The sequence below is a fragment of the Amaranthus tricolor genome, chromosome 4 (genome assembly GCF_026212465.1).
Source record: "Amaranthus tricolor cultivar Red isolate AtriRed21 chromosome 4, ASM2621246v1, whole genome shotgun sequence".
Taxonomy (NCBI): Eukaryota; Viridiplantae; Streptophyta; class Magnoliopsida; order Caryophyllales; family Amaranthaceae; genus Amaranthus; species Amaranthus tricolor.
Window position 1 is genome coordinate 4,756,027 of NC_080050.1, and position 21,846 is coordinate 4,777,872.

At 34.6% G+C, this 21,846-nt stretch overlaps 3 protein-coding genes across 3 annotated transcripts; 2 read left to right on the plus strand and 1 right to left on the minus strand.

The window, feature by feature from the left end:
• Positions 1–3,351: 3,351 nt before the first annotated feature.
• LOC130810671 (uncharacterized) lies at positions 3,352–5,505 on the minus strand. The gene is made up of 2 exons (XM_057676813.1): positions 5,360–5,505; positions 3,352–4,438 (listed from the first exon to the last, which is right to left on the minus strand). Exons 1-2 carry the CDS (start codon positions 5,503–5,505, stop codon positions 3,352–3,354), a joined length of 1,233 nt encoding a protein of 410 aa, XP_057532796.1.
• Positions 5,324–13,519, plus strand: LOC130810368 (uncharacterized). The gene is made up of 7 exons (XM_057676399.1): positions 5,324–5,654; positions 6,742–6,780; positions 6,958–7,095; positions 9,960–10,099; positions 10,183–10,289; positions 11,531–11,646; positions 12,952–13,519. The coding sequence occupies exons 1-7, from the start codon at positions 5,514–5,516 to the stop codon at positions 13,378–13,380; spliced, it is 1,110 nt and encodes a 369-aa protein (XP_057532382.1). The 5' UTR covers positions 5,324–5,513; the 3' UTR covers positions 13,381–13,519.
• A 2,537-nt stretch (positions 13,520–16,056) lies between these two features.
• On the plus strand, positions 16,057–20,502 carry LOC130810309 (elongation factor 2-like). The gene is made up of 4 exons (XM_057676314.1): positions 16,057–16,163; positions 17,308–17,386; positions 17,483–17,570; positions 17,887–20,502. Exons 2-4 carry the CDS (start codon positions 17,384–17,386, stop codon positions 20,325–20,327), a joined length of 2,532 nt encoding a protein of 843 aa, XP_057532297.1. The 5' UTR covers positions 16,057–16,163; positions 17,308–17,383; the 3' UTR covers positions 20,328–20,502.
• Positions 20,503–21,846: the final 1,344 nt, after the last annotated feature.

Sequence of the window (21,846 nt, forward strand, 5' to 3'; positions counted from 1 at the left end):
GATTCATACTCGGGATCATACCTCTTCGGGGGCATTCCTCTTGTACTTCGAGGGGGCAAATTGTATTTCCTGGGGACAACACCACTCCTTGGCACAGTATAGTCAGTGGATATATCAATGAGAGGAGCAGTAGGATTCGGTGTTACCTGACTCGGGCTCGGTGTTACCTCTCTGTCGGCCGGATGCTCAGGGACTGGAATAGTAAACTGAGGAGATGAATCAGTGACAATGTCTGTGGCAATATCGGTGGTAGTACCTACTTGCTCTTTGGGAGCTCGACTGTCAGCCAAAGGATGAGTCAACCAGCTGAGGTCCTTACTCATACTCTCCCCCTGAGACCGAGGGTGGGTGTAGTAGGAAGAATGTTCAAGGAAGTCACAGTCCATGGTGGTGTAAAGTTTGTGATGGACAGGGTCATAACATCGATAGCCCTTTTGCGTAGTTCCGTACCCAAGAAACACACATTTGACTGTCCGTGGTTCAAATTTAGTGCGGGCTCGTGATGGAAGATGGACATATACAACATGTCTAAGACTATCTTATCACGAGACAAGTTTATATAATTAACATACTTTTTAATTGATCATTTTAAGATTGTTAGTGATCATTTAGTGATCACTTTAAGGTTATAACCTATAAATGATCACTCTAAGACTATAAAAAGTAATTAATTTAAGGTTATAAGTTATCACTCTAAGACTAAGAAAGTAATTACTTTAAACGTAAGTGATCACTTTACATAGTTATAAGTAATCACTTTAACACAATAAGTGTGTGTTGGTCCATCCTAATAAAAATGATCTCATTATTAGACCGTCTCATTTGAGAATTTGCAAACCATAAACTTTAGTAGATGTAGTTGGAAAATGTTAATTTACTTTATGCTTTTTTAATTTTATTCCCGATTTATTAAATGTAAGTTTTTTTGTTAGTTATATAACAAACTCAAAAATACAAAAGAAGTAAATTGTGATCATAGTTTTGTTTAATATTTCCAAAGCTAATATATATATTTTATTTAGGGATGGCAAAATGGGCGGGTGGATGCAGTATGCCTCCCCTACCTATACTCACCACCCATAGTAGGTATAATTTTCATATCCACGTCTGTCCATCTGAGTATGCATTTAAAATCATCCCCACCCACTAGGGATGGCAATGTGTATTGGACCCGACCCGGATCCATGGATCCGTATCCGTTTTCACGGATCTAGGTCCTAAAAATTGGACCCGTCGGATCCGGGTCGAATCCGGATCCGTTTAAATTTCACGGGTCCGGATCTGGATCTGAGAAAAATACCCAGATCCGAACCCACGGATCTGGAGGACCTTTTTTTTTTAATATTATATATATATATATATATATATATATATATATTAAAATATATAATAAAAATAACTCTGCTTAATAACTTGTTCCAGCCAAGCCCTTGTGTGCTTCAGCTTTGATTATCATCCCCTGTTAACATTTGAGCCAAAAGAATGTAATTGATCTTTATTACTTTTTGATATTGAACAACAACTTTACAAACAAAGAAGTATGTTATTTATTCATACAAAGACATACTGCCTAAGGCAAATACATAGCAGACAATATTGAATAACAAACCAAGAAACCTATCTAACTTACGCAATCATCTAAGATAAAATCTACACAATCTTGATATGGTATTTATTTTGCGTTATAAATTTATAATCTTATATTCTTATACTTAAATTTTTAAAAATTATATCTATTAATGAGTTTTTTTTGGTTTGTAGGATATTGATGATGTTAGTGTTGAAGAATTTTGACAAATTGTGAACATTAGATGACTAAGAACATGAATGATTGACTTTTATTAATTATATTAAGTTATTTTGAATGTATTTGTTGGATATTTTGAAAATAATTTGAAGTTGTATAATGTTTTTTTGGGTGATTCATTGTGAAATTATATATATTATTAACATTAGTCTATAAATATCGCTCTATTGCAATCTCAACACATTTAAAAAAAATAAAAAAAATCAAAACTGGACCCGTTTTGGACCCGGATCCGGTACTGAATCCGCAGTATCCGCGGATCCGGATCTGGGTCTTGCTAAACTGGACCCGCGGATCCAGGTCCGGATTTGGATCCGGGTCCATCTGGACCCGGTCCAGATCCGACCCCGTTGCCATCCCTACCACCCACTATGGCCAACTAGGTATACCCATCATGGGTATACTCACCCTATACCTGCCTCACATTGACTCCAAATTTGCGTTATATACTTCATAAGTCCATAAAAATTTAATTGTACATCTAATTTTATTTTATAAACTTTAAATGTAGTTTTTTAAGTCTTAAAATTGGTCTTAAATTGATGTTCCAAATCTTAAAATTAGTATGTCAAAATTAAAACAAAATAATTTTTTTATTGGGCCTAGGTCAGTTGCACGAGTTAGACCATCTCATAGGAGACTTATTGTTTCAAAATATAACAAAGTCCTTCTTGAGCTCTTCTAAAACCCCATTTAAATCCGAAAATTTGAATTGTTTTAAGCAAAAAAAATATAAATATCATAAAATAAGCAATGTTTCAAAATATTTTCCAAAGTAGGCACCTTATGCCCAGAGTTGAGGTTTGGGTTGTTCGATATTACTAACAGCGAACAAAGAGGGCTTGTAAAAAAAAAAGCCAAGTACTTTGTTCGTTGTTACCAACAGCGAATAAAGGTTTACTTGATCAAACAAGGTCAAACCTTTGTATGATGTTACTAGCAGCATACAAAGGTTTGACTTTGTTTGACCAGTTTTCCTTTATTCGTTGTTTACTACAAAGACTTGGTAAAAAAAATATCAAAGTCTTCGTTCGCTGTTAGTAACAGTGAACAAAAAATTTGACATTTTTTTTACCAGCTCACTTTGTTCACTGTTAGGCCATCTTTACTCATGACCTTAAAAAAAGGTCATGTTACTATTTTTTAATTTTTCTCTCTCCAAAAATTTCATCTTTCAACCTAATTTTATTAACAATGACCTCTTTCAAAAGGTCATCATCCTCTCTTTCTTACTTTTTTTCTACCCCACCATAATTTCTCTCCCTTAATTTATCTAACATTTATTTTTATTTTTTTATAATAATATTTTCATGTACAAAGTTAATATAATTTTTTATTTGATTAAAATAGATCTACTATTTTATAATTAAAAAAAATTATTCTTTTAGTAAAAATAATATTTTTTAATAAATATAAATATAAATATAATTTTTAATAAATATTTTTTAATATTTAAGAAAAATTCGTTAACTTCAAATAAATATTACAATGCACATACATAAAATAAATACACAAATTAAAAAACTAAAATTTTAAATGATACATTAATTGCGGTTCTCTCCAAACTTTTGCCAGATATTTTCAACCAAGTCATCTTTTAAGGATAAATGTGTTTGTCGATCTTTAACATCATCCTTATTTGCCAAGTATCGATTGATATCAACAATTCTATCTGTGTAATACTCAAAGTCATCATTTGATCCACTTGTACCTTCTGATTGACCTTTTGGGCGATCTCCCATGAACTCTCTACCATCAGCATAGTGTGTATATGTATCTCTTTCATCTTCCACTATCATATTATGCATAATTATACAAGAAGTAATTATATCAGAAAGTCGTTCTTCATCCCAAGCAAGTGAAGGCTTTCTAATTATTGCAAATCGAGCTTGCAAAACCCCAAATGCTCGCTCCACATCCTTTCTTGCTACTTCTTGATGTTGGGCAAATAACCTTGCTTTTGCTGTTTGCGGTTCAGTAATAGACTGAATAAAAGTAGCCCATTTAGGATAAATGCCATCAGTGAGATAGTAAGCCATGCCGTATTGATTTCCATTCACCGTGAAATTGACAGGTGGTGCCCTTCCTTCAAACAAATCAACTAAAAGAGGTGATCGATATAGCACGTTGAGATCATTATATGAACCTGGCATCCCAAAAAAGGCATGCCATATCCATAGGTCATGATCGGCGACAGCTTCAAGAATCAATGTTGCAACACCAGCTCGGCCTTGATATTGCCCTTTCCATGTTGCTGGGCATTTCTTCCACTCCCAATGCATGCAATCAACACTACCAATCATGCCAGGGAATCCTCGTTCTTCACTAAAGGCTAATAATCTCGTCAAATCATGTGGTGTTGGTTTTCTCAAATAATGTTGCCCAAATTGGTTGATTATTCCCTTTGTGAAATGACTGAGTGCTTTTCGTGCTGTGCTTTCGCTAATTCGGAGGTACTCATCAACTTGATCAGCAGCCCCCCCGTATGCTAGCATACGAAGAGCTGCAGTACACTTTTGTAAAGCACTTAGACCTTTTCTACCAGTTGCATCAATGTTGGTAGTGAACCATGAATCGTTGTTGGAGACAGCTTCCATTATCCGTAAAAATACATGTTTCCTCATCCTAAACCTACGTCGAAACAATCGAGAAGAATATGTAGGATTTTCAGCAAAATAATCATTAAATAGTTGGGAATGACCTTTTGAATGGTCTCTTTGAATTCGACATTTTTTTTTGTTCTCACCCTTGGTTGTAGTGTTGAAACAATGGGAGGAATTGCGTATTGAAAGGCATAATCAACCATATTATGTATTAGTTCATTCTCTTCGTCAGAAGATGAAGAACTTGAAGTGGATGAGGCAAAATTGAACTTAGAAAAGTTCATTTTAAAGTTATACATCCAATTGATATTTTTTTTAACCAAAAAAAAACGAAAATATGAACAAAATATGTAAAAAAAAATTATGTCAAAATATATTAATATGGGTCTCATTTTATAAATCTCGAAAAAATATGACCGTTGGTATAATTTTATTTTTTTTAAAAATTATTTTAATGCGAAAATAGCCGTTGAAGATAAAAAACGACTATTTTTTCACAGCCAATCAAAACAAGACAAGTGGCGTGCAGCAGTGTGACTGGGAAAGAGGCTGGAATTTACTTTTCGCGGTCCAATCATGTGCTGACACGTGGCAATGATTTTGAAAAAAAATTCAGATGACCGTTCAATGGAACGGGTCATCACAAGCTCCGTTCATTCAATCTAATCCATGACCCATCTTAATATGGATCACCATAATAAGATTTTTTTCTTTTAATAGGTCATGTGACCCAATATTGGGTCACCATTAATAATACTCTTAGTAACAGCGAACAATCTAAACCTCAGCTCTAGAAAAAAAGTACTTACTTAAAAAATAAGTTCAAATGCTGCTTATGATTTTTGTATAACCTTTTGCTTAAATCATTCAAATTTTCATTAAATCCGACCCTTTTTGAAAATATGCCGGCTCGTATTAAGCCATCTAAAATGTGCCGGATCCGGGCTACAAAGGCCCCAGACCGCTGAACGCCTTAAGACACCCACTCGAGTAGTTACTACCTGCAAAATTCCCAAATTTTGCGGCAGAGCTGAAAAGCAAACGCCTGTTTCTGTATTCTATTCCTTCCCCTTTCTCAATTTTACTTGCAATCATAATCATCAATGGCGGACGAAGAAGAAGTAAGACAGGAAGTAGAATTGGTTGAAGCCGTTTATGGCGATGATTGTATTATCCTCAATACCTTTCCTCCTCACCTTCATCTTCATCTTAAACCTCTTACGGCCGAAGTTCATTCTCAACAGGTCTGCTCTTTACTTTTTTTGATTTTGTTATTGTAATTGTTCAATTTCAAAGAGTTAATAATTTGATGCCAATAAAGCTGAATATGATTGATTATTGAAGTTGATTCCATTAATTTCAAGTATATTGTGAAAGAAATTGATCCAAGAAATTAATTCAAGTATTTTGGTGATGTATGATGCACACCAACAAATGCTTCGACTTGTGAATTATTTTTTCTTCGATTTATTTAGGTGCTGATTGCTATTGTATTTGTTCAAGTTTTTAGCTGAATTGTTATTGGTGTTGATTCCTTCAAAATTATTTATTTTTTGAAGAATTAATCCATGAAAAGCATGTACTTTTTTGACTTGTTGGGTTTTCTACAATACGCCAAGAGTTGAGGTCTTGGTGATGATGTATACTATATACATTGCACACCAACAAATGTACTTCTACTCATGAAAAACTTATTTATCCAGAAATAAATTTTGTTGGGCAAATAGGTTTCATATTCAATGGATCCGGGGCTTTGGTCCTTTAGGATTATAAAAGACGGCTCATTAAATCAAGTGTGCTTCTAAATTGTAAAGCATAAATAATTGCAAGGAACACACATGTACCTTACATTAAGGGCGTCAAATGCTAGTTTGTATTAGTTTTTCCTTAGTTTATATATTTGTTTTTAGGCCCTGAAATTTCAAAAAATTGTCTCTGAATGTAAAGATAAGGTTGTGACATGTGCTCTCTTAGATTGGGGCAGACTTTCATGGTGTTTTACCTTGTAAAATGATTGACGAACTAACTGAAAGAACCATGTCAGAATTGTTGATACTGTTGAAGATATACTCCAGGTAAAATGGAGAGTTTCTATAATATAGTCCTAGCAAGTGATTACCTATTATGAGAATTCTGTCTTTGTAGTCTCTTCATATAACATATTCATACTATGGCTGAATTTAGAGAAAATTAAAATGAGATTATTATATTGGATTGATTGATTTGACATTATGGCGCATACTGTTGTTCCCATGGAAGCTTTATATCACTTGCTTGTCTTGACTGATACAGTTTGAAAACTTAACAAAGTTGTTTTTGGCCTTTTTGTAGTTTGTCGAGGCAACCATTGAGTTACGGGCTGATCTACAGGTAAGATAAGATGATGATATATTTTGATATCCAGCATTGGCGCTGTGGAAAAATGCCTGTTTCGATGTCCCAAGGCCCCAAGCTATGCATATCGTAGATTTGTAAACATATTTTTCAGTTTACTTATTTGACTTTGCACCCTGTTTCTGTCTAATATTTATCTTCAACTTGTGGCAGTATCCGAGTGATCCACCTTATGTTGATATTATAGGTTCTAAAGGGCTTGATGAGAATAGGAAAAATCATCTGAAAACTAGTTTACTCGACAAGGCACGTGAAATGACATCTTTTTTGATGCTTGTGACACTTTGTGAGGTAAGTTCATTTGATTATTTCGGAAACATGTGATGCATGAAGAATAAATTTTACTTCACGCATCTTCAATTAAACTTGTAATTGTTATTCGTTGTGCTTGTTGGATTTTGGTGTATGATCTTTTATTGAAAAAAAGAAAAACTACCGTGGAGCTATAAATTGTTATCATAAAATGATGTTCTATTGTTCTTGGCACTTAAATAATAAAATAGTACAAGGATTGTTGTTGAATATCTTTTTTGAAGTAATTTGTTTATTTTGTAAATTCAGCAATGTTAATGAGGGTAATAGCTTACGATCATGAGGTCTATTTGGAATGTGGAAATTTATTGTGGTTGAGAATTGGGTAATGTTTCTTGATGATGCTTTATACATGCGAGTTGATTGTTATCTTGTTCTTACGTGTGGACAGATAATACATCTACAGATGTTTATGGTGCGAGTCGGTCCAACGGGTGAAGGGTTTGTATTTATAGGGTCATAAGCGGGGCGGGTTATTAATGGGATGGGTCACTTGTAGGCCTTATTTAAGAGGGTCAAAATGGGTTTTAAAGGGTTAATAAAGGGTTGGGTTATCAAGGGTCTAACAATGGGTCCCCATTTAGAATGACATGCTTGGCAATGCACTAGTTCAGTCCTTAGTACTTTTTATTGTGCATACTTGAAATTGCAAAAAGTTGATATTTAAAAAATATACAATAATACATATCCAACAAGATCACTTAACTATGTTTTAACTTATAATTAAGAATAAAATACAAATTAAAAGTGATATACATAAATAGTGTCAAATTTCAAATGGGATAAATAATAGGGATGTGAGGGGTAATGCTATGCAAAATTTTAGAACTTGTTAAAAATTTTAAAAACCCAAGTGGGATCAATTGACTGCACACCCATAAGCCTCACTCCACCTTTGATATGTTATATGTATCATGACCCGCTAATGACCCATAACCGTGTAGGAAAGAAGAATATCAGTAGAATATTTTATTTTATATTTTATTTTATTTTGATTTAGTTTTCTTAATTTTAATATTCCGTAATATTTTTGTTTCCTTATTAGATGGTCAAATTATGTATAAATAGAGGTATTTCTCTCATTGAATAATTAATACAAATCCAGTATTCACTTATTAAAACCAAATTTATATTTCCGCATTATGAATTTCTTCATGGTATCAGAGCCAATGGTGTTTTCCGGGGACCGGTGATCTGCCAGGGCATTCATCATTTGCCAGGAAAAATCAAAACCAAACTAAACTCAAAAAATCAAATCAAAATCAAACCAAAATCAGAACAAAAATCAAACCAGAAAAAAACCAAACCCGAAAAAGATGATTTCCTTGGAACAAGTGTTCCAAAGTATCCAAAACATATAACCAAAAAATCCATACTTACCCAAATGTTTCTGAAAATTTGAATTTTATAAATTACACCAAGTGGTGTAATGGAAGTAAACAAAAAATAGCAGATCGGTGGCGGCTTAATCATATCATTGCCGCCCCTCCAGAAAACAAAGATCCTCAATGGAAACAAAACGATGCACAAGTGATGTCATGGATGCTTTACACCCTTGTCACCACCATTATCAATACTGTCCTTGACCATACTACAAGTGCCCATGAATTGTGGACATGGATTTCCACCTTTCTTGGGCCCATCACTGACGAAAGGGGGAGCGAAAAAAGGGAAAAAAGCCGGTCAGAATCTGAAAATTCATCATTCCGGCGAAGTGATGAGTTCAAAAACTAAAAAGTCGCCTCCAGAGCTCCGGTGGGTCTCCGGAACGGTGGCAAGACTACTTTCGCATTCCTCACCAAGAAAACTTGAAAACAAACATCCCAAATCCAAGAACCCAAAAATCAGAATTCATCAACAACAATCAGAATCAGAAATCAATAACCAAAACAGAAGATTCAAAACCGAATTTAGAAAGACAAAATCAAGAGGGCCAAAATCCAAAAATCAGCAACCCCAAATACCAAGATTCAAGCACAAACCCAGAAACACAAAACCAAAAGGCCACAGTCGGATCTCATGCTGAGAAACAAAACCAAAATTTCTAGATCTCAATAGACAAAATCGGCACTTAGACCACAAACCCACTCTAGGTGACTGCCACCAAGGCTCTGGTGAACCCGGCCGGCGGCATGGTCACCACAGGAGATGGTTTTATCCGGCACACGGAGCAAAGGGAAGGAGAGTTAAGGAGAGAGAAATCAGAAATTGAGAGAGGGAGGTATTCACTTTCCAAAAATTATCATCTTTTATAAGGAAACTAACAAAAACAAAACCCTAAAACTACCCCAGCCCAGACCCGCGTGTCCACATACAGGTCACCCAGAGATTCGTGTATGTGGACCCGTTTCCAAGCCTATTTTTTCTTCCTCTTTAAACCCTAATTACTTGTTTAACCCATTTGAACACTATGTCCGTTGTTATACCCATTAACCTTTCCAAACTCAAAAATTTGAAAATCAATTATGACAAATTTGCCGGAAAAGTTATCAAAATGTCGTATGTAAAATCAAAAGATCAACTAGTGGATTTTCTGATCAAGGCAATTGGCTCAAAAGCATTGAAGAATATTTTTGGCAAGTTCGGTCTCGGTGATCCCAAGACCAAACTTGAGGGGAAGTGTAGGAAAGAAGAATATCAGTAAAATATTTTAATGGTTTTATAAATACTAGGCAATTGTACTTGTATTTCTGTTACATATTGTATCTTTAGTGTAGTTTTCCTAAAAGCACATAAAGGTGTGTCTAAGACGGACAGAGGTGAAGAGCAGTCCCTTACGCCTTTGTGCACTTTAAGGCTTTTAAAGCTTAGTTTTGTAGTGAATTTCTCTATTTTTGGAACAGAAAGCGGTCGAAGTTCTTACTAGCATGAACCACCCAGAAGGTGACTGTCCATTGTGTTTGTATCCTTTGGTACCAGAAGATAAAGACTCTGAAGCCCAGCCGTTCATGAAGTTGATGTCTTGCTTTCATTGCTTCCACTGGTAAGCCTAAGTAATTTTCCTACTATAATTTGTACTAAATAGTTGCTTTCATTGCTCAGACTGTTTACTTGTAATCAATGTAGTGACTGCATTGTAAGATGGTTGAAATGGCTACAGAAACAAAATGAATCTTACGGTGGAATGTCAAGTATTCTTTCATCTAGCGTTGAAGAAAATGATTCGGCCTCAGGCAAGTTATGTTATGTAATATAAATAGTTAACTGCTGCGTGAGCTATTGTGTTTAGATTTGCATATTCAGAATAGCATGTACATGTTATCTAGTGCTAGCCCAACATATCGTTATTGTCTAAAGCTCTACTGTTTAGCTATACTTATCACTATATAAAATAGACTTGAGTTTTAGTTTTAATTTTCATAAGATGGTGGTAATAAGAATGAGTTTTAGTTTTAATTTTCATAAGACGTGTTATCTCATTCCCATGGTATTGGACTCTAACCATCAAACACATGTTTTAGATTATGATTTTAAGTTTTAACACGCCTAATTCCACGTATTCTAGTGGTAATGAATATGAATTGATTTTGTGAAGAAAAAGAATGATTATTGTAGGATATACTTGATCATAAACCTTTTTTAATAGTTTTTCTAGCTAAATTGCATTAAATATTATAATACCAATGACTAAATAGGCCATTGAAGTTTTTGGGAGGTGAGGAGAAAATATGTTCTATATCAATATACTATGAATCTATAACCTGTTCCTGTAATTATAATCTATGAACTTTTGTGCTGATGTTGTGAAAGTGGAGAAGTCATTGACTTTCTTAGCCATGCATGAGATTCAAGTAGTCAATAATTGGCCCATTTTGAACTACGTAGGATATTCCTTTTTATCTCATACTGTCGGGTTTTTAAGGAGCTAAAACTTCAGTTCTAACTTGATAAGGCAAAAACTGCCTTCTATTTAGAACTTCGACTCATAGGAAATCATATGACTATGAACAAGAATTTTTCGAATAAAAGTCTGAAAACCCCATTTAAAACTACGTAAAAGTGGCCTTTGATGTAAAAGTCAACCTGAAGGTTACCTGAAAATATAACTATTTTTGGTTGTGTGAAACTCCTCCAGTAAAAACTACTTGAGATTTTAACTAGGTATTTCATTGAGCCTGTATAGATAAAAATTATAATAGTTGGCTGAATATGTGGGATTGATTTGAGAATATGTGGGATTGAGTGACGAGTCATTAGATTTTGTAATGTTCATAAAATGATCCAAGAAATGGGAGTTCTAGCAATTGTACTTACAATACTTAGGACCTGTGTGCCAAAGAATAGCATTAGTAGCTATGTGGATTTAATGATAAACTTTCTGCTGTTATGATTTTTCTTCAAGCTCAGTAGCGCTGGACTGTTCTTTTTCCTCGATGAGCTTAATTTAAAAACTAACTGTACAATTGTTCACCAGATTTTTCAAGAATTATGGGAGATAGTACAGGAAACTGCCCTGTCTGTCGAAAAGTGTTCCTTGCCAAGGATATCGAACATGTGCTGAGCTTGGTTGTTTCGTATGATGCAGATTCGGTATGTAATAACAGTGTTTTACTGAATTTTACTTACATCTGAGTAAGATACTACCACCCAGTGCCTATGCTAAGTTAGAGACCATGTACCGCATAAGAAAATTATATTTGACCTGTCCTCTTATAACTTTTTAAGACAATCACCACTTCCGCCCAGTATAAATCTGTCTGTTCTAAACCCCTTGTTGTCAAGAACATAAAGTGTTACGGTATGATTTATGAGACCATGGGGTACCTAATGTCGTACCATATGCCAATGGCGCTAGGTTTTTGTCACATGATGTTCCGCAGAACAAAGTCCATGCCCTGAGCTGTTCTTCTGGACGGAACCTTCGACTCAAGGGTCAGTAGTCATTTGTAGGGGAAAATAGAGCGTGGAAGCGTGATAAATTCAACCAAAGATTAAGAGAAATTAAATAATGACGATAAAATGACAAGAATATAGTTTTAATAATAATCTCTACGGGTTAAATAATTTAACCAAATGTGAAGTAGAGAAATGCGGCAGAGAAATAAAACTAATTGTTTCTTTTTCTTAATTTGTCTAATGGAGAATGCTAATATATATAATGTCGCAAAGAGTAAATATAGGAAAGCTAAATAAAAAATTCTTGTACATGTTTCAAGGAGAGCCAAAGAAATCAATTCCTTATTTCAAGCAATATCATCATTTTTCCTGCTTTGAACAAACACCAAAGGTGAGACAACCCCACATCAATAGTACCATTACAATGTATAAGTGAGAGTGTGAAGGGGAGAGAAATGATCAGTATTAAAGGGCATGTAATGTTAACTTCCTTTATTTTGTCTGTTATCTTTACCTTTGTGACTATCAACTATCAAGTTTATAACGAAAATCGAGTTGATAGGTGGATGAGCCTTAGGAGGTCCCTAATGGGGTATGGTAATACCTTTGCCATGTTGCTGGGCTTCAAAGAAAAATTAGGCTGCCAATGTTGGCCCCTCTAACTAGTAAGGCTATAACATATGGCTCTTACCTGTCTGTTCTCTGCATTGTATTGCTTGATCTGGTAGTCTTATGTGTATAGCTCTGTCTCATTACTCCATGTTATTAATGTATTGTTCCGGTCTGTGTACGAGACACCCTAAGATAATTACTACATATCTGCGTAGATGATTTGGTGACTTGTGTATGATTGAGACTATCAGCTCTGCTGCGCACTGCAACTTCTACAGATCTGAGTTCATCTTGAAATTGTCGTGACACGATTATAAATAATTTAGAGGCACAGAGACCGTTGATCACAAGTGTAACCATTTATTTATCTTGATGTTTAATCTTCAGGATGTTTGTGTGAAGGAGCTTATGGAGCAAGTCCTTCAATATGATCAGGAGATCAGTAGAAGGCAGAAATTCGAAACGATCTTAGAGCTGCAACAACAGCATGGTGGCTTGATCGAACCCCCAAAAGACAATGTATTATTCTCGCGCCTCTCTCTCCAGGACTTGGTAACGGAAGATGCTGAGGTCGTGAATGAGCAACAACAGAATACCAATCAAGTAGTAGTCAGAGAAAGATCTGAGGCAAGTTCTTCATATCGAACCCGTCAAACACGGAAGCATCATCACAGGGGTCACACTGTAATGACAGGACCTTCATCTAGTGCGCCCCCAGTTAGGTCGACTGTTGGGCAGCACAGATACTATCGCACGAAAAAACATGGTAGGAATTATTCTAGAACACAAGCCACGCCAACTCCGCAAAAGGAATGACAGACTTGTGGGTTTGGTTGAAATCAGGTAGCTTTTGTATACATACATTCAGATGGTTTTCAGTAATGCATGTAATATGTAATTAGTACTGTGTACAAACCCCCTTCTATTTATAGTAATAGATTACATCATTTCATTATACTAAGAAATTTCATTATGCTTAAATTAGGGAGTGTTGTTTAGAGAGGTACATCTATCCGTTTCAGAGCAAGTGCCTCATCTACTTTTAAAGAGAACCTTGCGCGGATTAAACAAATATCATTGATCCACAAAGGACCTTCCTCCGACCACACCTCATCACTAGGACTCGATGAAGCCAACGAGATAGTCTATGGGTCACATCGTTACAATCACAAAAATAGAAACTAAACTTAAGTTGATCAAATCTCCCCCTAAACATGAGTGCATTATATCAATCAAAACTTTGACATGGTGATCTTTATTCTTCCTTTATGTAGAGCATTAATGAAAAACTTTGCATCTTCTTCAAGGATGGTCTTCCGTCAGCCTTGTTCATAAACAATGGCCGCTTTGCCGCCAAAACTTGTGCCATTTCGGGTTTGTATGCACGCATTGGGCTTTAAAAGACGGCAAACGAACATTACCATCTGCATCTCTAACAATACAATATGCTATAATTTGTATGTACATCAAAGATGTGATTGTTTTGTTATTGACAATAATTATCATCTACAACTTCTTGTAAATACAAAGTACATATGCTTTAATGAGTTATTATTATAGTGCTAGTATTAATGGAAATGAAATAACTATAAATATTTGCCTTTATTAGTGTACGTATTTGGATTTTGGTCTTTAAAATCGAACTTAGATCCTTCACTAATATATGGAGAAGATCTCCTTAAAATATACCCATAAAATTTCTTCCATTTGAAGCAAGTCATAAGATGAAATTTATAAACTAATCATAGGCCATTGAATATTATACTTTTTGCATCTTATTAATTTTAAGAAAATTTCAATATAACATTGAAGTTGTTCGAATTTCTGAATTACACTTCAATGTGTGACTTACACATGAGTGGCTCAGACATAAGTTTTATGTTCGTCAAAGCTGTGATTTTTTTAATTATTGATTGATAACAATAAATATACAACTTTTTTAATACAAACTACATACAATTTAATGAGCTATTACTTTGGTGTAAGTATTAATCAAAATAAAATAACTACAAAAATTTGACTTTTTATTTGTGCAACTAGTATATATGCTTTTGTAATTCACATATTTGTAAATCAGTAAGTGTGTAGATACATATAAATATAATAATATATAGAAATATGATAACAACGTGTAATTGTGATAATTTTAATCACCATTGTTTAATTCCAACTTACAATAAACATAATGACAACTTGTTACTGGATTTAATACCAATTTACATCATATGTAAAGCCAATTTACCTAAGACGTAACACTAACTTTTATCAGATTGAATGTAAACTTATAACAAATTTAATGCCAACTTACATCATATGTAATGCCAACTTACATAAGACCTAATATCAACTTATATCAAATTGAATGTAAATTTACAACAATTTTAATGTCAACTCACTTAAGACTTAAAGCCAATTTATATTAGACTTAATACCAACTTAAAATAAACATAATGAAAACTTATATTAGATTGAATGCCAATTTACATCATATATGATGTAAACTTAGATCAGATATCCTTTTAAAATACAATAAGATTACATCTAACCTAAACCACAATCAATCAAGTTGTATTTACTAACCTTCATATTTGCGTAATATAATCCCATCAGCACGTTTAACTTCATTATGTTCATCAATTTTTGAAACTACATCAAATTCACTCATATATGTACAGTAAATTTATCGAATTAGTAAACGAATATTGTTTGATAATAAGAAAAAAAATTGAACATACTTATATCGTCCTGTATATGTTTGTCGTCTTGAACTTGTGTTTTAAATTGCTCGAATTCTTTCATAAAAGCTTTCATGGTGTTTTTTTATGGACATAATTGAGGGTGAATTTAAAATGAAAGTATTTTTGAATTTGAATTTAGTTTTCATTAAATAATATGAAAGTTTTATTTATTTTTTATTTTTTAAGATTAGTGCATAATAATTATCTAGGTGGTTTCCAAGATGAGTGGTTAATGATGTTCATTGAAATATAGATTTTTTTTGAAACCCACATACTCCTATTGCTGTTGGAATTTTAATTTTTTTTTTCCTTTTTTATTCTTTTAAATTAAGCTGGCAGCATACATGGATTGGGCTTTAGGACCCTCTCTTGCTCTATCAAGAGATTAGCTGATTTGATAATTGATTTTCATTTCTTAGCTAGTCTCTTGAGATACCGTCTCTTTGAAAGACATATCTTAAGCTCAGCCCATTAAAAATTAATACCTACTTACCATTTTCTTAATGCTTACTTACATTATCCTTAATGCTTACTTACCGTATCCTTAATGCCTACTTACAATATTTTAAATGTCTATTTACACCGTTATTAATACCTACTTATAATATTTTAAAAAATATATAATGAACCGGTCCAGCTAAAGATGGTTTGTCAAAGAAACCGTCCCTCGCAAGAATTTGTCAACATTTCCTACAAGCGGCACAAAAGAGGAATATTCAAAGCTGAAGGGGTGTTTTCGTCCATCCAATAAAAATCAATTGCTAGGGTTTTTGAGCCGCTATAAAGCCTTGTGAAGAGATCATATCCCCATTCTTTCATTTCCATATAATCTCTCTCGGCGGCTCGATTTTTCATTTTCAGGTATTTGTCTTAATTCAATCTGTAATTTTGTTCATCCTTGGCATCGTTTTTGAATTTTAATTAATTATTAACAAAATCATTGAGTTTCTTCATTAGATTCAAGTGTAATCAGTTCTATATGTTTAATCTTTGATTGATTTCGTCAGATATTGAATTTTTGTGTTTGTTTAGCTATTTGTTATTGCTTTATGATGCTGCTGTTGATTTTGTTCTTGTTTTTGTATGAATCTGACTAATAGTTATTGTATTGTATTGTTAATTATTATTATTATTATTATTATTATTATTATTATTATTATTATTATTATTATTATTATTATTATTATTATTATTATCTTTTGTTTTAATTGATTTTCTTAAAATATGTTAGGTTTTGTGCTGATTTTGCTTGGATTTAGACCTTTCTATGAAAATAGTATTCCTAAAATATGAAATGAGAGTTATTATAATTAATTTGATTAATTAGGGTTTTAGGGATAAAAAAACGGAATTAAGGGATTATTATTTCAAACAGTTGTTAAAATGTGCTAGTTTTATAGCTATATGTGTTAGTTTTATGGTACTCTTGTTGGTGTTAATCTTTTTTTTTTTGTGTGTAGCCATGTTAGTGTAGCTGATTATTATTATCAATCTGTGTTCAGGTTATTGAGGGTGTACATCTTGGTTAATCTTTGTGCTATAGGAGTAATTGATTTTTTTGAAGTATGTGAGGATTTTTTTTGCCAGTTCTGCCTGGATTTAGAACTTTCTATAAAATAAGGATTACTCAGGGTTTAAGTGGAAAATTTGAGAAAACAGGGATTAATGAATTGATATTTGATTACAAGTTTCTATTCATATTAAAATTTTTGTAAGATTTTCATGAAGTTTTGTAATACTTTTGCCTGGATTTAGATCTTAATATGTAATTTTACCTCAAATATTCAAATTAGGATTGATAGAATTTATCCGTGATTAAATGATTGACATGATGTTTTTACGTTTGGTGTTTTTTCTAGATTGGGTTATATATATAACGTCGGATTACATCTAGTGTAATTTTTTCTATCATATTATTATGCCATTTTAGGATCTCCTAATCTTCACCTTTCTGCTATTGTTTTTTTATGTTAATTATGCATTGATTTTTGTAACTTTTGTATAGGGTTCGTTGAAGTTTAACTTCGAAGTCCCTTTGATATATTGGCTTAAATAGCCTGTGTATTTGAAGAGCAGCCAAAATGGTATGTGTAAATTTTCTCTAAAAGTAAGTCAAAGCTTTTGTCTTTTGAATGTTTATTGTTTTACTCATTTGAGTTTGTGCTATTTTGGTTTAACAGGTGAAGTTTACAGCAGAAGAGCTCCGTGCAATCATGGACCGCAAACATAACATTCGTAACATGTCTGTCATTGCTCATGTGGATCATGGTAATGTATACCTTTGCAGTTTTTCTTTGTTCACTTGTATGGTGATCATTATATTAGTTTGCTGTTTATTAGGATCTGTATAATTAGTTCTGTATGTTTAACAAAGTTCCTGCTGATCTTTATTGGAACTTTGATATTACATTTGAACTTATAATTGTTAAGCTGCATTGTAATTTTTAATATTGTTTCCTATGGAAATATTGGTTACGGTGTTACATGTGCCAATTATAACATGTTAATCTGTAGTGTAGTGGTGAACTGTTAATGTTTGCTTTAAGATACTGTGTCTAACACTAACTATTTGTTTATACTACAGGAAAATCCACATTGACTGATTCTTTGGTGGCTGCTGCTGGTATTATTGCCCAAGAAGTGGCGGGTGATGTACGAATGACTGATACCCGTGCTGATGAAGCTGAACGTGGTATCACCATTAAGTCCACTGGGATTTCTCTGTACTATGAGATGTCTGATGAATCTTTGAAGAATTTTAAGGGAGAGCGTAAGGGCAACGAATATCTCATCAACCTTATCGATTCCCCTGGACACGTCGACTTTTCATCAGAGGTCACAGCTGCCCTTCGTATTACTGATGGTGCCCTTGTCGTGGTTGATTGTATCGAGGGTGTCTGTGTCCAGACAGAGACTGTCCTTCGTCAGGCTCTTGGTGAGAGAATCAGGCCTGTCCTTACTGTGAACAAGATGGACCGATGCTTCCTTGAGCTTCAGGTTGAGGGAGAGGAGGCTTACACAACATTCCAGAAGGTTATTGAGAATGCAAATGTCATCATGGCTACCTATGAGGATCCACTTCTAGGTGATGTCCAAGTTTACCCTGAGAAAGGAACTGTTGCTTTCTCAGCTGGTCTCCACGGGTGGGCATTTACTCTCACTAACTTTGCTAAGATGTATGCCTCCAAGTTTGGTGTTGATGAGGCCAAGATGATGGAGCGTCTTTGGGGTGAGAACTACTTTGACCCAGCTACCAAGAAGTGGACCACCAAGAACACTGGTTCTGCTACATGTAAGCGTGGGTTTGTTCAGTTTTGTTATGAGCCGATCAAGCAGATCATTGCTACTTGCATGAATGATCAAAAAGATAAGTTGTGGCCTATGTTGACCAAGCTTGGAGTCCAGTTGAAGACTGAAGAGAAAGAATTGATGGGAAAGGCATTGATGAAGCGTGTCATGCAGACCTGGCTTCCAGCTAGCACTGCTTTGCTTGAAATGATGATTTATCATTTGCCATCCCCAGCAACAGCTCAGAGATATCGTGTGGAGAACTTGTATGAAGGGCCTATGGATGATCCCTATGCTACAGCCATTAGGAACTGTGATCCTGAAGGTCCTCTGATGCTTTACGTGTCAAAAATGATTCCTGCTTCTGATAAGGGTAGGTTCTTTGCATTCGGTCGTGTATTTTCTGGTAAGGTTTCCACTGGTTTGAAGGTCAGGATTATGGGACCCAATTATGTTCCTGGTGAGAAGAAGGATCTTTACGTCAAGAATGTCCAGAGAACTGTCATTTGGATGGGGAAGAAGCAAGAAACTGTTGAGGATGTTCCTTGTGGTAACACTGTTGCCATGGTCGGTTTGGATCAGTTTATCACAAAAAATGCCACCCTCACAAATGAGAAGGAAACTGATGCACACCCAATTCGTGCCATGAAGTTTTCTGTCTCTCCCGTTGTCCGTGTTGCCGTACAATGTAAGGTTGCATCTGATCTTCCCAAGCTTGTTGAAGGTCTCAAACGTCTGGCCAAGTCAGATCCTATGGTTGTCTGTACCATCGAGGAATCTGGCGAGCACATTATTGCTGGAGCTGGTGAGCTTCATCTTGAGATCTGTTTGAAGGATCTTCAAGAAGACTTCATGGGAGGTGCTGAAATCATTAAGTCTGATCCTGTTGTGTCCTTCCGTGAAACTGTCCTTGAGAGGTCTTGTCGCACTGTGATGAGCAAGTCTCCCAACAAGCACAACCGTCTTTACATGGAAGCTCGCCCTATGGAAGACGGGCTTGCTGAGGCTATTGATGATGGCCGAATTGGCCCTAGGGATGACCCAAAGAACCGCTCCAAGATCCTTGCTGAGGAATTTGGTTGGGATAAGGATCTTGCAAAGAAAATCTGGTGTTTTGGTCCAGAAACCACCGGGCCTAACATGGTGGTTGATATGTGTAAGGGAGTTCAGTACCTTAATGAAATTAAGGACTCAGTTGTTGCTGGTTTCCAATGGGCCTCAAAGGAAGGTGCTTTGGCGGAAGAGAATATGAGAGGCATCTGCTTTGAAGTTTGTGATGTGGTTCTCCATGCCGATGCCATCCATCGTGGAGGTGGTCAGATTATCCCAACTGCTAGGAGAGTCTTTTATGCTTCTCAGCTTACTGCTAAGCCCAGATTGTTGGAACCAGTGTACCTTGTCGAGATCCAAGCCCCCGAACAAGCTCTTGGTGGTATCTACAGTGTTCTGAACCAGAAGCGTGGACATGTGTTTGAAGAGATGCAGAGGCCAGGGACCCCACTCTACAACATCAAAGCATACCTCCCTGTCGTTGAATCTTTTGGGTTTTCAGGTACATTGAGAGCTGCTACATCCGGTCAGGCCTTCCCACAATGTGTGTTTGATCACTGGGAGATGATGGCGTCCGATCCCCTTGAGGCTGGTTCACAAGCTTCTACCCTTGTGGCTAATATCCGTAAGAGGAAGGGGTTGAAAGAGCAAATGACCCCGCTTTCCGAGTTTGAAGACAAACTATAAGTTATTTTCTGAAACGAACTTGTTTTTTTGTTTTGTTTTTTTGGTAAGTTATTATTCCATCTTTTTCCCCTTTAATTTTTTTTAAAAAAACTGGTTTAATATGCTGAGGACCTGTAATCCTGTTGGAACTTTTGAACATTGTAGTTTTGCCTTCTAATTGTTTGCACTTAAAACACTGCCTGAGTGTCTCATTTTTCTATTTGTACTGTTTTTTAACTTTCAAGTATCTATGCTCCAGCTTAGGGTTTGGTGACCTTTGGTGATTTTCTATGAATGGCATTCTAATTTTGGCATGTTTTATACTCTGAAATTATAATCATTATTATTTCTTAGAAAATGTTTGGAACTCTTGTTCTTGAAAATGCCGTTATACTTGTATTTTGAGTTCTCTTCTTTGTGTAATAAATCTGAAAACAAAAGAAAATTTGAAAAAAAATAAGATTATTTAACACTTTATTCAAAAAACAAGCTTTGTTTAAACTTTACTCCCAAAATAAGCGTTATTGCCTCCAAATTTAGGCTTAGTGTATACTTGCATTTACTAACAACGAGAAATGGTTAAAAATTTAGTCAAGAGATATATCGCTATTAATAACAGCGACCTAATGTTTAACTGGTCAAACATAATGTCGCTATTACTTATAGCGACATATCTCTTGATCTAGTTTGACTTTTGTTGATCTTTTTGTATGATTTAAACTAATCGTTGTAAAATTGAAAAATAGCCGTTATAAAGTTAAAAATAGCCGTTATTATTATCTTCTATAAATAACTACATCATTTCCCTACTTTATTGTATCCAAACTCCATCATTCTTGTTCTAGTTAATCGATTTTGAAGGTAACATAAAGTATTATGTTAGTATTATTCTCAATTTATAAATGTTAATATTATTTTTGAATGTTTATTTATGTTACTATATCATATGTGTTTTGTAGATGTCACATGAGCATTCTATTGAACAGCTTTGTGATTGTGGTTACGAAGTTGAGATTAATACAGATTGGAGCGATGTCGATCCTGGTTGTAATTTTGTTGCTTGTCATTTCTATTTGGAAGAAGGATCTGGATGCACGTACTTTAAGTGGGTTGCTCCGAAGGGTACCAAATTGCTTGAAAAAGAAAACAAAGAGCTTAAAGATGAGGTATTGAATCTCAAGAGACAAATAGATGATATGAAACATAAAACTTACATAAAACTTACATTAACAGTACTTCTTATAGTGTCAATGCCAATCTTAGAGCATATAAGATGGTTAAATTCATTCAAATCCATGTTTGAGTTGCACACAAACAGTTTACGTCTTTCCCCAACTTACCTAACATTGCTACTACTTGATCAAATTAAACCATTCCAAAAACATACAACAGTCACACGAAATGAAGCCATTTCTACAACAATACGTATAAATTCAACATCACCATCAAATTCATAAGAAAGCAAGTACATTGTTCAAAATTAGGGTTTGCATTCAAATATTCTCTACATTAAATTTAAACATTTTCTACATTAAATTCA

Excerpts from the sequence above, each read along its gene's own strand:
- LOC130810671 (XM_057676813.1), bottom strand. The coding sequence starts at position 5,505 with ATGATTGCAAGTAAAATTGAGAAAGGGGAAGGAATAGAATACAGAAAC. Across the intron at positions 4,439-5,359 it reads TTCAGCGGTCTGGGGCCTTT|GTTTAGGATGAGGAAACATG; the intron begins GTAGCCCGGATC and ends GTTTCGACGTAG.
- LOC130810368 (XM_057676399.1), top strand. The coding sequence starts at position 5,514 with ATGGCGGACGAAGAAGAAGTAAGACAGGAAGTAGAATTGGTTGAAGCC. Across the intron at positions 5,655-6,741 it reads CCGAAGTTCATTCTCAACAG|TTTGTCGAGGCAACCATTGA; the intron begins GTCTGCTCTTTA and ends GCCTTTTTGTAG. Across the intron at positions 6,781-6,957 it reads AGTTACGGGCTGATCTACAG|TATCCGAGTGATCCACCTTA; the intron begins GTAAGATAAGAT and ends AACTTGTGGCAG.
- LOC130810309 (XM_057676314.1), top strand. Across the intron at positions 17,571-17,886 it reads CATTGCTCATGTGGATCATG|GAAAATCCACATTGACTGAT; the intron begins GTAATGTATACC and ends TTTATACTACAG.